The sequence below is a fragment of the Arvicola amphibius genome, chromosome 3, assembly GCF_903992535.2.
Source record: "Arvicola amphibius chromosome 3, mArvAmp1.2, whole genome shotgun sequence".
In the NCBI taxonomy this organism is placed as follows: Eukaryota; Metazoa; Chordata; class Mammalia; order Rodentia; family Cricetidae; genus Arvicola; species Arvicola amphibius.
In genome coordinates this window covers 144,113,890-144,129,522 of record NC_052049.1, presented here as the reverse complement: position 1 = coordinate 144,129,522, position 15,633 = coordinate 144,113,890, and the positions used below count along the sequence as shown (strand labels likewise).

General features: G+C 45.6%; 1 protein-coding gene across 3 annotated transcripts in view; it reads right to left on the bottom strand.

Annotated features, from left to right (window-relative positions):
• Nucleotides 1-8,574, bottom strand: part of Lysmd2 (LysM domain containing 2) — a 15,195-nt gene extending 6,621 nt beyond the window's left edge. The window contains exon 1 of one of the 3 annotated variants that reach the window (XM_038324300.1): nt 8,288-8,574. In XM_038324300.1, the coding sequence (XP_038180228.1) occupies nt 8,288-8,560 (273 nt within the window). In that variant the 5' untranslated portion in view covers nt 8,561-8,574. Of the gene's footprint in view, nt 1-5,581; nt 7,078-7,736; nt 8,170-8,287 lie in introns of those variants that run through there. The other 2 variants (XM_038324302.1, XM_038324301.1) reach the window with 2 other exon arrangements.
• Between the last annotated feature and the right edge of the window lie 7,059 nt (nt 8,575-15,633).

Genomic DNA, 15,633 nt, shown 5'->3' with positions numbered 1-15,633 from the left:
TAAATTCTATATATCCCAAGTACCTCTGGTTAGCAAAGGGTCAGATTTGAGAGAAATAACTTGAAAACTTTGCCCATGGAGACTGAGGTATATTCCAATCTACACACTTGTAGGTTCCCAATATCCATCTCCTCCCATCTCCCAAAGGTAGACTCCTCCAGAACAGCACAGGGCACAGGTGACTCAGTGCCACCCCTGCAATATCACAGTGCCCCCCCCCCAGCTTCATGATACACCGCTTCCATCCTAGAAGGATGGCATTTGCTGACTCTGTTGGAGGCAATGTTCTCTCTCTCCTGCAGGAGGGAGAGGGCTGGAGCCACTGCCTGTCATCCTGCCACCAGGTGGAACCTGACATTGAGGCCACCTTGACATTGAGAATAGCGTGTGGATCACAGCCTGAAGTTAGGGGATCTCAGACCTTTTATTTCCATGAGTAAAAATAAACCCCATTTTTTATTTGGCTTTGGGTTTTGTTTTGTTTGTTTTTAATGTTGTTTGTTTGTTAAAAACAATTTTTCTTTTTCCTTCCTTTACTTTTTAAAAGTGTGTGTCTGTGTGTGTGTCTCTCTCTGTGTGTGTGTGTGTGTGTGTGTGTGTGTGCAGGTGTTCAAAGAAGCCCCTGGAGCTGTAGTTACAGGTGTTTGTTAGCCACCTGATGTGTGTGATGGAACTTGAACTCAGGTCCTCTAGAAGAACAGTACATGTTCTTAACAGGCCCCAGAAATCTTTTTCTTTTTTCGCCTAAATACACATTCAGGACTGAAGAGATGGCTCAGTGGTTAAGAGCACAGACGGCTTTTCCAGAGGACCCCAGCACTGACATGGCTGCTAACTCAGTTCCAGAGAGTCCAAAATAATCATCTGGCTTCTGTGGACTCCGAGTACACATGATGCTTGCACAAACACACAGAACAGTAAAACACAATATACGTAAAATTAAAATAGATAAAATTTCCAATTTAAAATTTAAATTAAAAATTAAAAAAGAATTTTTAAATAAATAAATGCATACTTAGTACAGGAGATGGAAGGAGGGTAAGAATTTTCTCTCGTTAAAGGTTTATTTTCTTTAAAATAAGCATATAGAGAGACAATATGGGGCTGGCTGGCTAGCTTGGTGAGTTAAAAGAGGCACTTGCCAGGGAAACCTGGTGACCTGCAGAAGAACCCTGGAACCCATGTAAAAGGGAGAAGGAGAGAATCGACGCCAGTGTTGTCCTCTGACCTCACGCAGGTGCTGTGGGATGTGCATCCATGCACGCACACAAATAATAATTATTATTACTATCAAAAATTAAATTTTTCCATGTAAATAAATCCACTTGGGTAAGATAATAGGTTATTGCTGACAAGTTTTAAAAACAGAACTAGCACATGACCCAGCTGTAGCACTCGGGTACATACACAAAGAGATCAAGTCCAAACAGCAGAAATCCCTGCACATCCGTGGTGAGTGCGGCAGTAACCGCAACAGCCAAGCTACGCAACTGGTCTAAGTGGCCATCAACCGATGAATGGCTACGATAAAGAATGTGATGTTTACACAATGGCATTTTATTCAGCCATAAGGAAAAACCAAATCATGTCCTTTGCAGGAAAACGGATGGAACCTGGAGCTCCTCGTGGAAAGAAAAAGAAGCCAGACTCAGGCAAACACCCCATGTGGAATGCAGATTCAAACAAAAAAAGACATGGAAACAGAAGAGGGGACAAAGGAGCAGGTAGGCAAGAATAGGGGACAGGAGAGGGGAATGAGAGCGGAGTATGATCAAAGTGCACTGGATGAACGCATGAAAATGTCACATGACACCCACTGTTTTGTACCATTAAAATGAGATAAAAGGAAAAGGGTTTTCAAAAAGTAATGATTTTGCTTGTCTTCTTGACAAGCGACAGCTTGCAGAACAGCACTGTCTCCAGACACTGCTACCTCGTGTCAAAGAATGGGGTCAGCCACGCAAAGAGCACCAGCTAAGCTGCAGAGCAGGGAAACTGTGGCACCGTTGGGAAACAATAAGCTTCCAGCCAAGGTAAAGAAATAGGAATTCATTGCTCCCTGCCTTTTGGCTAAGATCCAGTGTCAAAGCTGAAATTTATTTTGAATTTTCTATGAAGCCCTTGACAGGTGTGTTGACACAAACCCATAATCTCAGTGCTGAGAGGCCAAGGAAAGAGGAACCCTGCAACTTCAAAGCTACATACACAGTGCGGCTGAGGCTAGCCTACGATACACAGTGAAACTGTATCAAAACGTGAGAGTGGGGTGGGAGGGTAAGGGTGTAGTTCCGCGGTAGAGTTCTTGTTAGCATGTTTGAAGTCCTAGGTTCAATCTCCAGCAATGCTTCTACTAGGCACGACAGGACATGTCTGTAATCCCATGACACGTGTATCTGTAACCTCAGCACTTGGAAGGTGAAGGCAAAAGGATTGGAAGCTCAAGTCCACACCAGCTGGATAAACCACAGTTGAGTTTGAGGCTAACCTGGAATTCATGAGACCCTGCTTCAAAAACCCCAACAAAACCAAACAAAAAGGTAGCTCCTCAGGACGAAAGAGGGGAAAGCTGTGACCTAATTATAGTTAAAGGCCACTAGGTCACAAACAAAAAACAAAAATCAACCACTTGGGAGCTGTGGGGGACACGCGCAGTGGCAGACTAGCAACTGGGCAATCCAGGCCACAGAGGACTTTTTTTTTTTAATCTTGTGAGGACTGCTTTCTATTTCCATCTTGAACACAGGTCTGGAAATTTCACCTCACAAGAAAGTAAGACAGCTCATGACCCATCCAAGGAAGAGCTGGGAATCTCGTTTCCACAGGACTCTGCTCCTCCTCACAGCCAGTCAGTCCTGAGAACAGAAAGGGTGACCTTTCAAAGTGACACAGAATGAGTTTCTGTTTCTCAGAACGGGAGGTTTAGCAATCAAACAGACATATTCTCTCTTAGCCAGGCGTGAGCAGGATGACCCAGTGAACCCAGCCTAGCTAGCACCTGGTGGCTAAGAAATAGACCGGAGAAGCCAAGCAAGAACCCTCGGGGCAACATAAAGCCAAACACGGGCAGCCATCGCTGGACTGATTGTCCTGTGAATCCATTTTGTGAAGGGAAATTTACACTGGAGAGAATTCACAAGACTTAGCCCCAAAAGTTAGCTCCATAGTGGCTGCTGGGCTTGGCTTGCAGAATAATCTCATTTACATATACAACTATCATTTTATCATTATTTTTACAGAAAACAGACAGAAATAGCAAATCATTATTTCTGATGTGCCCTACATCCATAACGTGTTCCATTCCAGGTGTTAGTGGTAACCAGACCCTTCCCATCACCATATGCTCATGGGGGGGAAAGGTAGCTTGTTTTTCCTTCCATATTCCCAAGAGTATATTATATCCACTTACAGGAAATACCCCCCAAAGGTAAGTATATGTCAGAAGGGGGCTGGAGAGATGGTTCAGTGGTTAAGAGCACTGCCTGCTCTTCCAAAGGTCCTGAGTTCAATTCCCAGCAACCACATGGTGGCTCACAACCATCTATATGAGATCTGGTGTCCACTTGAGGAAAAGACCTGGTTAGTCATCCTCATCAACTTAGACCATGAAACCCAATGTGGACACATTCAACAGAACCGCCATATATGGGCTGCCTGTGCATGTGTCAGCATTGCCAGGGCACACATTTCATTTCATTTCATATTATCCATCTCCTAGAACAGGAGAATAGTGAGTAGGTGAAATGGCTCTAGAGCTATCTTCGGGGTGGAGGGGATTTTCTGAAATTGGACAGTGACAACGACTTCACAATTGTAAACTTACTAAACATCACTGAATTGCACACTTAAGGCAGGGTGAATTGTTTGGTCTGTAATTATACCTCAGTGACATGTTTGAGGGGGAAAATACATGAAAACCGATTAAAACCCCCAATTACACGTCACCTTGTCATCCCTTCCGCTCTGGGTGGCACTGTGACAGTCAACAACCTCTACCACCCAGCTAAGCCCAGACCTTGTCCTCCAGAACAGGAAGATCAGACTACTTTCTCCCAGCAAGACAACTGAGATGTGGGGAAGTGCAGAGCAACTTGGCTTAGGCTAAATGAACAAGATGACCTGGGTCTAAATCTGGCTGAATCTAGGCACTGTGGCCTATTATGGCAGCACTCAGGTGGTAGAAGCAGGAAGATCAGTTTACACATTTCCCTGATACAGAGCGAGTTCCGGGAGATATGTAAACAGATCTCCTTTGCTGCCTCCATTCCTAATTGTTGTTTCTACGCTGTCCTCTAGTTTTTCCAACATTTCTAAATAAAAATATTCTAAGTGGTAACTTAGAGCTCTGACCAATTTCCCCCAGAGGCTTAGCTACAACAGGGAGGGGCCAGGATGCTGGCAGAAAAAAAAAAAAAAAAAAAAAAAAAAAAAAAAAGCTCAATCAAGAACCAGAGCAAAGGAAGGGGCCTGAATGTCTTAAGTATACAAACATAGCCAGGGACATTCCAGCACAAGCAAGCTGATGTCTGAGGTTTGAACAGCAGTTAATGGTTTTCTCAACCAGACCCAAATGGTTTCAGTTTCCCAGAACTACTTCCTCAAACTCTAGTGGAGATGTCCAACTTGTGTGTAACTGAGTGTTGAACTCACTACTTGAGGAGGTGAGAGCACACACCAGCAACTACAGCCAGGAGACAGAACTGCTCCTTCTTGTGGGATGGCCTATAACCCCAAGCTCTGAAATGGAGGCAGGGGAATCAGGAGTTCAAAGCCAGTGTGGGCTACAGAGTGATTTCAAGGATAGCTTAGTCTACCTGAAATCCTGTCTCAAAAGAAGCAATAAAGGAGTGTCTACAAGATGGCTCAGTAGTTGAAGGCACTTGCCACAAAGTAAGACGACCTGAAATGGATCTCTGGGACCCACATGATGGAAAGAGAGAATTGACTCCTGTAAACTGAACTCTGACCTCCTCTCTCACACCAAGGTGCATGTCATACCTCTCCCCCACCCAAAGGAGTAAATGTCATTTTTAAAAGTTTTTATATTTACTTATTTTATGTGTATTGCCTGCGTGTGTGTGTGTGTGTGTGTGTGTGTGTGTGTGTGTACCATGTACATGCCTGGTGCCCAGGGAGGTCAGATCCCCTAGAACTAGATAGAGCTGGTTGTGAATCATCATCTGGGCACTGAGACCAAGTGCAGGGCCTCTGCAAAAACAAGAGTGCTCAACCACCGGGCCACCTGTCCAGCCCCACTTTCATCCATTCTTGCAGTTCACATCTTCAGCAGGCTGTTGTCCTCACTTAGTCCCAACCCAGGATCCTCCAGAGCCTGCTTAACTCCTGGGGCTACCATCCCATCCCAGTCTGACTTTCTGAGGAGTGCGTCCATGCATGTGGAGGACCCATCAGGTGCCAGAAAGAGAGACCATTTGATCGTGTAGCCCTGACATCTAACACGGGCCTCAAATAACCCAGGTTCAATCCAAGTAAAGGAAGAAATAACGAATATGAGTTATTAGTGACTCCATGAAGAAATGTCATATTTTCTAACTCACTGGAGGAAGAACTGAGCCTAATTTACCTGGATCAAATCTTGAACCAAATTCTTCTTTCTTATAGAGAGGCCTGCTGGGTCTCCAGGCAAATGTCTAGGTCAGATACACTCAAAAGAAACAGTAAACAAATAAGAAGATCATGCACACAGGTCCATCTCTTTGACATTATGACTGATGCTGCATCAATAGAAGGTCATACTCAAGAACCATGCAATCAAGTTTCAAAAAAAAAAACAAATCCATAATGTTTTAAGCAAGTTAATTATGTTAAGTCACATTCATAGCTGGTTTGCATATGGCCCTGGACTACAGTTTAGACACACTTGACACTCTATCAATAGATCACCCAGAACCCAGCCACTCACCATATCCTCCTGCTTTGCTCCAAATTACTCTTCTAGTTCATCTGCATCACTACAAAAGCCTTCATCCTATATGATCTCTCCTTGGTCCTGGTTCATATAGTCTAATGTCCTTTACAGTTAGGCCTGGTAGACATACCAGCACTCCAGAGGCTCAGGCAGAATTACAAATGTAAGGTCAGACTAGGATTATACAGGGAAACCTTGTCTCAAAACAAAACCTACCTGTGTTGGATAGTTTTGTGTCAGCTTGACACAAGCTAGAGTCATTGAGAAAAGGGACTCTCAATTGAGAAAATGTCTTATATAAGGTTGACCTATAGGAGTTGGGCAGTGATGGCATATGCCTTTAATGCCAGCACTCAGGAGGCAGAGGCAGGGGGATCCCTGAGTTCAAGACCAGCCTGGTCTAGAGAGTGAGTTCCAGGACAGCAAGTGCTACACAGAGAAGCCTTTTCTCAGAAAACCAAATTAGGAAGACTATGAGTTCAAGATCATCCTCACCTACATATGGAGTTTGAGGTTGACCTGGGCTACATGAGACCCTGACTTGAAAATTAATTAATTAATTAATTAATATAAAAAACATATTAACAATAGTGCTGAGGTTGAGAGATCATGTTACAGATTTCTTGTAACCATAGGTGGAGTACCTAATTCATTATACCTGACCCTAATACATTAGAATCGGAATTTGTGGGTGGAGAGACACCAGCAGTCAGAAACTCTGGCTGTTCCACCCTGGACCAGGCTTGTATTCCCTGCACCCACGAGGTGACAACAGATTGTAACTCCAGTGCCAGATGAATCCAAGGCCCTCTTCTGGCCTCCACAGGCACCAGGAAGCATGTGGTACACAGACACACACACAGGCAAAACACCACTGCACATAAAATAAATAACATTTTAAAAAGTAGAAAATTGGAAGTCTTTATAAAAGTCATGAAAATCTGCTTTATACTTTAATAGGAAAGGGTGATAAGGCTAAAAGTAACAGGACCTACATTAGACCAATCACAGGTTAGAAGACATTTGAACTAAGCAGGTGTTGAGCAGATGCAAGCAATTCAAGAAGACCATAGGTCACAGAAAAAACTTGTCATTGGAGAGACTGCTCTTCCAGAGGACCAGGGTTCAGTTCCCAGTGCACACACACACACACACACGATGGTTTACAAGGCTCTGTAACTCCATTTCCAGGGTATCTGACACCCTCTTCTGGCCTCCGTGGGCACCAGGCACACAGGTGGTGCACAAACAAACTTGCAGGCAAAACACTCATACACATAAAAATCAAAAGTCATTTTCCTAAAAATGAAAACAGGCAAATGTGGTGCCTGGCACACAGCGGGTACCCAGCAAAGAGCAGCCACTGAGATTTCTCAGTTCTGCTTTTCGTCGGCTCTGACCCAAACCAGACCTGGAGGATGTGCATGAAGGCAGCTGGACATGTATATTCACATTAGAACTGCCAAGAGGGGTCTCGAAAAGGGGTGACCATGCTCTCAGAACGCTTAAATGATAGAAAAACTTGCTGGTAAACAAACACCTGGTTAAATATGCAAAATAGGTTACGCTGAAGATGAAGATCAGATCATCTTTCTTCCGATTGCTGCCCACGAAGCTTCAGAAAAAGAGCACTGAAAACAGATACTGGGCTCAAATGTAAAAAGGCTATCACACAACTCACAGTTAATTATAAGTAATTTTAATGAAACAATTTGTTCCCTCAGGTTTCCATGATCTTCCCTGAGGTGTAATGCAATATACCCAAGACGCAAACCCTTATAAATTTGTAAAACACAGCTCTCTAGCTCACCTAGACCTCAGTTCCTGGCTGCTATTTAGCGACAGGTGTCACGTTCAGGGTTGCCAGTGAGCCCAGGGGGTGTAATTTCACTTCTAAATAAAGCAGCAAAATCGATAGACCCAGAACCATCCCTGGGAAGAACTGTACATCCTGACTCATCACAGCTTGTTTACATAGCGCAGAATTCGCATCGGTCTGGCTTTGAGTAAATAGGTAGAGGGTTCCGGGTAGCAAAAAGGGTAAAGGTGGCTGTGGGTAATGACAAAAACGCGGACCTCCTAAGTGTTCCTCACACGCTAGACACGATCTGAGACTAGCAAAGCACGGGGAACGCCGTGCACTAGCTGGTCAGGAAGCTCTGGCGGCCGCCCCTATTAGCAGCAGCAGCAGCAGCAGCAGCAGCAGCAGCAGTTAGCAGCAGCTTAGACTCCCATTGCAATTGCAGCAGCGCGCGCCGGGATGCGGCGTGGAGACGAACGGCCTGCACCTCACCCTCCGTCCCTGTCCCCGACACCGCCTGAAGGCCGCAGGCCCGGGCCGCGGAGGTGCGCTCTGCTCACCGTGACTCCGTACTTGAGCGCGATGCCCTGCAGCGTGTCTCCGGCGCGGACCCGGTGCTCCACATGGCGCTCGATGATGCCGGCGCCCAGCGGCGCTCGCACGCTGGCCGTGCTGCCATACGAGCGGGTCTTGGTGCGGGCCAGGCTCAGCGACAGCTCGGCCTCGTCGGGCTCGGAGCCGGAGAGAGAGCGCGGCGGCGGGGAGGGTGCCGAGGGCCGGTGCGCACGGGGGCCGCCTTCCCGCGGGGCCGGCGCAGGCGAGAGATCCGCCATGGGTCCTGCCAAGGCCGCCGGGGCGCCGAGCTCGCCAAGGGGGCGGCGCCTCCTCCTCCGCCTCTTCCTCCTTGCTGGGGCTGCTGCTGGCCGTGCCGCGGGGGCGGCAGGCGCGAGGCCGAGGGGGAGCTGCGGGACCCGCATGGCGTGCTCTGCTCCCTGAGGCCGTGAGCCGGGGAGGGGAAAAGGAACAGAGGTCCCGCTGCAGTGTGCGGGTCCTGCGGTACAAGGCCCTAAGGAAGCAGGAGCACGCTGAGGCCTGTGGACCGAAGGAGGCCCATGGAGGTGTCCTGGAACTTAGGGGCAGACTAGAAAGAACCCGACTACAGCCTTTGCTGGCCATAGTAGACCCCCCACCAAGCTTTGCTTGCCCTACTGATTCTGCAGCCCTGTCAGCTTGCTCAGTGGTACCTACTTTATGACATCAAAGTCTTGGTGGGAGGAAACCTTAAGATCACTGAACAAAGCTTCTACAGGTCCCTCTCCACCCTGGGGGTTACAGTTCTGACACCCTCCCAACACACACACACACACACACACACAAACACGTTGGCACTAGGGGTTGGCCCCAGTCTTGTGCGGGCTAAGCAAGCTCTTATCACTGACCTATGATGCCCACATACACCAATTCTTTTTATTTAGTTCTTAGGCCAGCTGGGTAGCCGCTAACTAACCGCCCTCCCCATTCGTTTGGGGTTCATTCTTTGCTGACCAGTGCTAGTTTTAGGCCTCGGGTGTCGAGAATCTATAGCTATTGGTTCATTTTCCTGGCACACAGCTTGGAATTTGCTATCTGTGTCTCTATTACCAACTTCCTCTTGGACACCCTGACATCATAACTCCCCTGATGTTATCATTAAACCACCTAAGTCTCTACTATCCTCCATCTCAGCGCCCTCTCCTCAACGCTGGCTCCGGAGGGCTTGTGCAGAGTGGCGTTAACTGGAACCTTCTGCCCTGACTTTTGAGAGAAACACCCCTACTTTATCCCCCAAACACATACACACACCCATCACCCCAGGTAAAAGAGGAGAGTGGGGTTTTCTTGGTTGTCTAAAGTTTTACAATGTTGCTGTGCTGACAGAAGCAAGAGAAAACTCTGGACACCAGAGAAGACGAGAGGAGCGGTGGTCCCAGTATCACCCCTGGAAGCTTCTTCAGTTGCTGCCTAAGATAACAGCATCAGTATAAACCCTCACTAGCACCCAAGTCAATTGGTTTTACTTTTAGCATCTACCCCATCTACAATTCATCCTCAACAGGGCCATTTAAGCTCCTCCTCCCCACCTTCATGTTTTGCATATGTGACTCCCTCCATTAGTAACAATATTTTCCCAATAGCCTGTCTACTTTTTTTTAATTTGCGTGCGTGCGTGTGTGTGTGTGTGTGTGTGTGTGTGTGTGTGTGTGTGTGTGTGTGTTCCTTGTGCATTCAGGGGATTGTGGAGGCCAGCAAAGGTCATTCCCTGGAGCTTGGATTGCAGATGGTTGTGAGCTACCCTATGTAGGTGCTGAAAACCAAGTATCTTCTGGATGAACAACATTCCCTCTTAACTGCTGAACCATCTTTCCAGTCAGTTTGTTTTTGAAAAAAGGTTTCATAGAGACCAGGCTGGCCTGGATCCCTTGGGTCTCCTACCTCCACTTCATATGTACTGGAATCACAGGCATGTACCGTCACAAATGGTTTGTGCAGTGCTGTGGATTGAACCCAGGCAAGCACTGGAGCAAATGAGCTACATCTCCAGCCCCAGCATTTGGGGTTTTTCTGAGACAAGGTCTTCCATTATTTTCAGGACTGGCCCATGTTGGCCAGGCTGCCCTTAAACTCAAAATCCTTGTGTCTCAGCCTCCGAAGTACTGAGATTACAGGCATGTCTCACCGCACCCCCATTTGTTTGTTTGTGTTTGTTGCCTGAGTCTCATTATGTTTCCAAAGCTGGTCTAGAGTTCCTGAACTCAAATGACCCTCCAAGCTCAGACACAGTAAATGCTGGGATCCACCATGCCCAGATTTCTTAAATCTTTAAGGTCCTTTTTCAAACAGTAAGTTTTCGGTGCTCTTAGACGGCATATATGCTAACATCAAATGATACCTTCTCTGTGGAATTTTTTTCTGATTCTTTCCCCCAGTTGTCTGTAGCCCTAGCCTGCCCAGTTGTTATTATTTCCCCCTCTGAACCTCCAGGGTGGTTTGTACATCTTGTTCAGTTTAAACTCCCCGTGTTTTGTTTGAAACATTTGTGTGTTTCCCTTATCTCCTCCACCAGATGCATGCTCCTAGGAGGCATGACTGGTTCTTTCCTTGTTTTGTTTGTTTTTTTTAAAGCTCAAGCAATGCCTACTTCAGTAGAATAAAAAAAAATATACATTACATATAGCTGAAGTGCTGTAGAAAACACCAAGGTCCAAACTGGCTTAGCGTGCACTCCCTGCTATGATATCTCTGCTATAAGAACAAAGACCACAGAGCCCATTGTGCGCAGACTGAGGCTTCTGGAAACTAACTTTCCACGTGTCAGGCTGTAACCTCGGACATCTTGTCCTGGTGACAGGAAGATGACCAGCAAGCAGGTGGTTCTGAAACACCAATGATAGCCACAGTAGAACTGTTCAAACCAGTAAGAGTTCGTCAAGATTCGTGTCGATGGGTGGGAGCCATGGTGCACTCCTCAACCAAGCACTTATAAGGCAGAAGCAAGAACAGTGCTTCGAGTCTGAATCTAGAATGGTCTATGAAGCAAGTTCCAGATCTCTATCAGCTGTATAGTGAGAGGGACTCTGGGTCAATAATACAACATCAGTAATAATAAAATCTTTTCAGAAGATTTGGCTTAATGGTATGTTCTAAAGTTATTTTGTTAGTGTTTGCCTTAGTTCACTGTGATTGTGTTGACAAAAGAGGATGTACTGCATAGTTTATGAACAACAGGAGTTTGCTCTTCACAACTACAGGGCTTACATCTGATATGGGGGCCGAGGAATAGCCAGTGTCTGGTGAGCCTGTGTCCTGTTCACAGACGGTCCCTTCATGCTGTATTCTTACATGGTCGAAAGTGACAATGAGTACCTTTGCTTCTGTTTTATAAGGACACTGACCCATTCATGAGTATTTTGTTCTTTCAATCCAATCACCCACAAAAGGCTCTTCTTGCCTTTTCCTTGGCCAGGAAGGTTAGGATTTCAACATACGAACTGGTGGGAGGGGGTGGCAAAATACACACACAAGACAAGCTATGCTGTGTTCCTGGTGAAGGAACGTCATAAAAACGTTGAGACTCTATAATTAGCCTCTAAATTCTCTGCAATAGCAATTGTCATCCCAATAGGGGGTTTAGAGGAACATGACAGGCTAGTTCTAAAGTGATCTGAACGGCCGGGATACCTTTTCCCTGCAGAGCCCACACAGGGGAAACCTCTCCTCTCAGAGCTACAACACACTGCACAAGGCTAGCGACCTGAGTTCTTTCCCCAGAGACCATATACAGGGAAAAGGAAAGAATCAACTCCAAAAAGCTGTCCTCTGGCCTCTACATGTGTGCAATAGCACTGGTGTGCTACAGACATGCACCTCTTGTACACACACATTCACACGCGCATGCGTGTGCATCCACCCACACACAATCGTGCAGCTCATTCTCTCTCACTATCTGACAACGTTTTATTGTTTATCTGTTCGCTGACTGTTACCTTTTGCTTCCAATTTTTGGCAGCTGTGCACTTCTAGGTACAGTTTGATGTGTGATCAATCACAAATTTGAACTAGACCCGTGATAAGGCTGTGTTTGGCTCGGTGGGAAACTGACTATTGACTTCTGGAGAGTTGGTGCTGCTGTTTTGCCTCTGCAGCTGCACTGACCGTTGGGGCAGCCCCTGTTTAGAATTTCAGCCTGAACTTGGAAGAAATCCTCTTGCTTCTGACCCCACCCTACCCTAACCTCTCCATCTATGCCCTGTTCCTCCACCGCTTTAAAAAAAAAAAAACTTATAGCATCAGCTAGTACTGTGATTTTGATTAGGAATGTTGGGAGAGGCGATCCTGCCTTGTTTATGCAGCTAGAGGAAAACATAGTTTCTCACCATTGTGTTATGTTAGCTGTAGAGTTTGTAGAGTTGTTATTTTTTTTTTAATTTTTTTTTTTTTTTTTTTTTGGTTTTTCGAGACAGGGTTTCTCTGCAGCCTTTTTAGAGCCTGTCCTGGAACTAGCTCTTGTAGACCAGGCTGGCCTCGAACTCACAGAGATCCGCCTGCCTCTGCCTCCCGAGTGCTGGGATTAAAGGCGTGCGCCACCACCGCCCGGCTTAGAGTTGTTATTTTTTAATAGGCTCTTTTTTTTTTTTTTTTTTGCTTTTTTGAGACAGGGTTTCTCTGTAGCTCTGAAGCCTGTCCTGAAACTAGATCTTGTAGACCAGGCTGGCCTTGAACTCACAGAGATCCGCCTGCCTCTGCCTCCCGAGTGCTGGGATTAAGGGCATGAGTCACCATCGTCCAGCTGCCAAGAGCTTTCTTAACATGAATATACACTAAATTTTGCCAAAAAGCTTTACAAATGTGTAGGGCCCGGGTCTGCCCTTGTTCCTGGGGCTCACCTTGAGGACGGTTTCTGGTCAGATGACTAAGCATCCTGTTTGTTCCTGTGCTCCCTCTGCCCCGCCTGGTGATTTGTTGTAGGGCATCGTTGACTCTATTGTTGGTATGGTAATTTCCCACCTGCCTAGATGGGAGTCCTTGTGCAGCAGTTAGATATGGTAATTTCCCACCTGCCTGGGTGGAATTCCTTAGGCAGGAGTGGGGTATATAAGATTTTCCCAAAGGCTAAATAAACGGCATTCGGCTGATCTCCTTTCGAATGACCCATGTCTCTTTGTGTGTTCTTTCAATCTCCAGGCCCTTGTCCGACTCGCGTAAGGTACAGTGGCGCGCGAACTGTACTGAGGGGGTAACACAGAATCGGGTGTTACACAAATGCATGTATAGATATGATCATCCTTTTTCTTCTTTTCTCTGTTGATGTAATCAGTTAAACTGGTTTCTAAGTGGTGAGCCACTTGATCATGATATATAATTCATTTTCTATATGATTTCATCCAATTCACTAACACTTTGTAGGATTTTTGCATTTATGTCTGTGGGAGAGACTTGCCTATGATGCTCTTTTATTGTAACGTCTTTGGTTTGGAATTAAGGCAACGTTGGCCTTGCAGGATGAAGTCAAGTATTGTGACCGCTTCAGCTTTCTATTACATACTGTATAAAACTGTTATAATTTCTCCCTAAATGTGTGGGAGAATTCACCCTGAAACCACAATCTAACAAATACTAGAACAAAACCAAATAAAATAGATTAGAAAAATTTGGGCAAATAAACAAAACCAAAGGATAATTCTTTGATAGATGAACAAAACTCATCAACTTTTACATGACCTGATCAAGGGGAGAAAGAGAGAAGTCACACTGAAGTACTTAAAATTGAGAATAAAAGAACATCAATACTTATCTCATTGAAATAAACGGAATAACGATGGCATGCTGTAAACAACTACACTAATAAATTAGATAACTAAATCAAAGTGGAAAAATTATCAAAAAGACAGACTAATGGCACTAAGCCAAGAAGAGGTATAGAACCCAAGCTGGGCAAAGCTGTAATGCTCGTGACCCCAGCACTTGGAAGAGAGAGACTGGAGGATGAGGCATGCAAAGCCAGCCTCAGTGAGTTTCCAGGACAGCCTGGGCTACATGGTATCTGTCTCCAAAACCAGAAAGACCAATCTAGCCATTTCAAAACTCGGAATAAAGGAAAGTCAAAGTCTGCTGGTGAGTGACTGTCATCTGACCCTTGGAAGAGCTGAAGCTGGAAGACTGCAAGTCAGAAGCCCCCCTGGATTGCACGGTAGCAGCCTGCCTCAAAATAAGGATGAAGAACAGCAAAGAAGGCAGGAATCCCAGGGCATACCTGTATGCCAGCACTCAGGAATGTTGAGTCAGGATCAAAAATTTGAAGGTAGCCTGGGCTACATAGTGAGAGCCTTTCTCAGAAACAAAACAACTCTACCAAGACCCAGATAGCTTCACAAGCAAATTCGACAAACATTCCAAAGGATGGAAGACAGGAAAACACTAACATCGGTCTATAAAGCTAATGGTACCCGAATGCCGAAGCTAGTCAAATACAAGAAAACTGCAGACCAATATAACTGGAGATGCATAGTGGAAACTTGTTTCAAAAAAAAAGATGCTGTGCTTCTGCAGTCCTGGCACTGGGAAGTGGGAACAGGAGGATTAGGGATTCAAGGCAGTTCCAGCTATGTGAGTTGGAGGATAGCCTGGCCTATGTGAGACCCAGTTTAGAAACAAAGCATCCTAAATCAGAACACTATTTATTATTAAGAGGGGAGTGGTGTTCAACAATTGTCAATTCACAGACAAACCTATTTTGTCTATAATCGTACTTTGCTCCTACACACACACACACACACACACACACTATTATTTTAAAAAACAAATCCCAGAAACTATTTCTTCTGTAAATACTGTTTATCATTCCAAAAGATAAAGATTCTTTAAAAAAAAAAAAAAAAAAAAAAACATGATCCTGATACCATGATACCATGATTACCTTCAAATATCCTGTGTTTGCACCTTAGTGCTGGGGATGTAACCCTGGGTGGTGCACATGCTGTGCAAGTTCTCTACATCCCCAGCCCTGGGCTTACATTTTTCCTTGTCATCTCATGTGTGTGTGTGTGTGTGTGTGTGTGTGTGTGAGAGAGAGAGAGAGAGAGAGAGAGAGAGAGAGAGAGAGAGAGAGAGCAGTGCTCCCAGCCTTGCCTTGAACTTGATCTGTAGCTGAGGATAACGAACTCCTGATCCTCCTGCATCCACCTCCCAAATACAGAGATTACAGGTGTGTGCCACATGGCCAGATACCACTGTGACTTTTTAACAGCTGTCTTGTTCAAACCAATATCTACACATCCTACTTGGTTATCTATTGAATTTCCACATATTTTCAAGCTTTCCTTCCCTCTTGCTTTTCTTCCAATTTTCTGAAGAAATGCTGCAACATTAG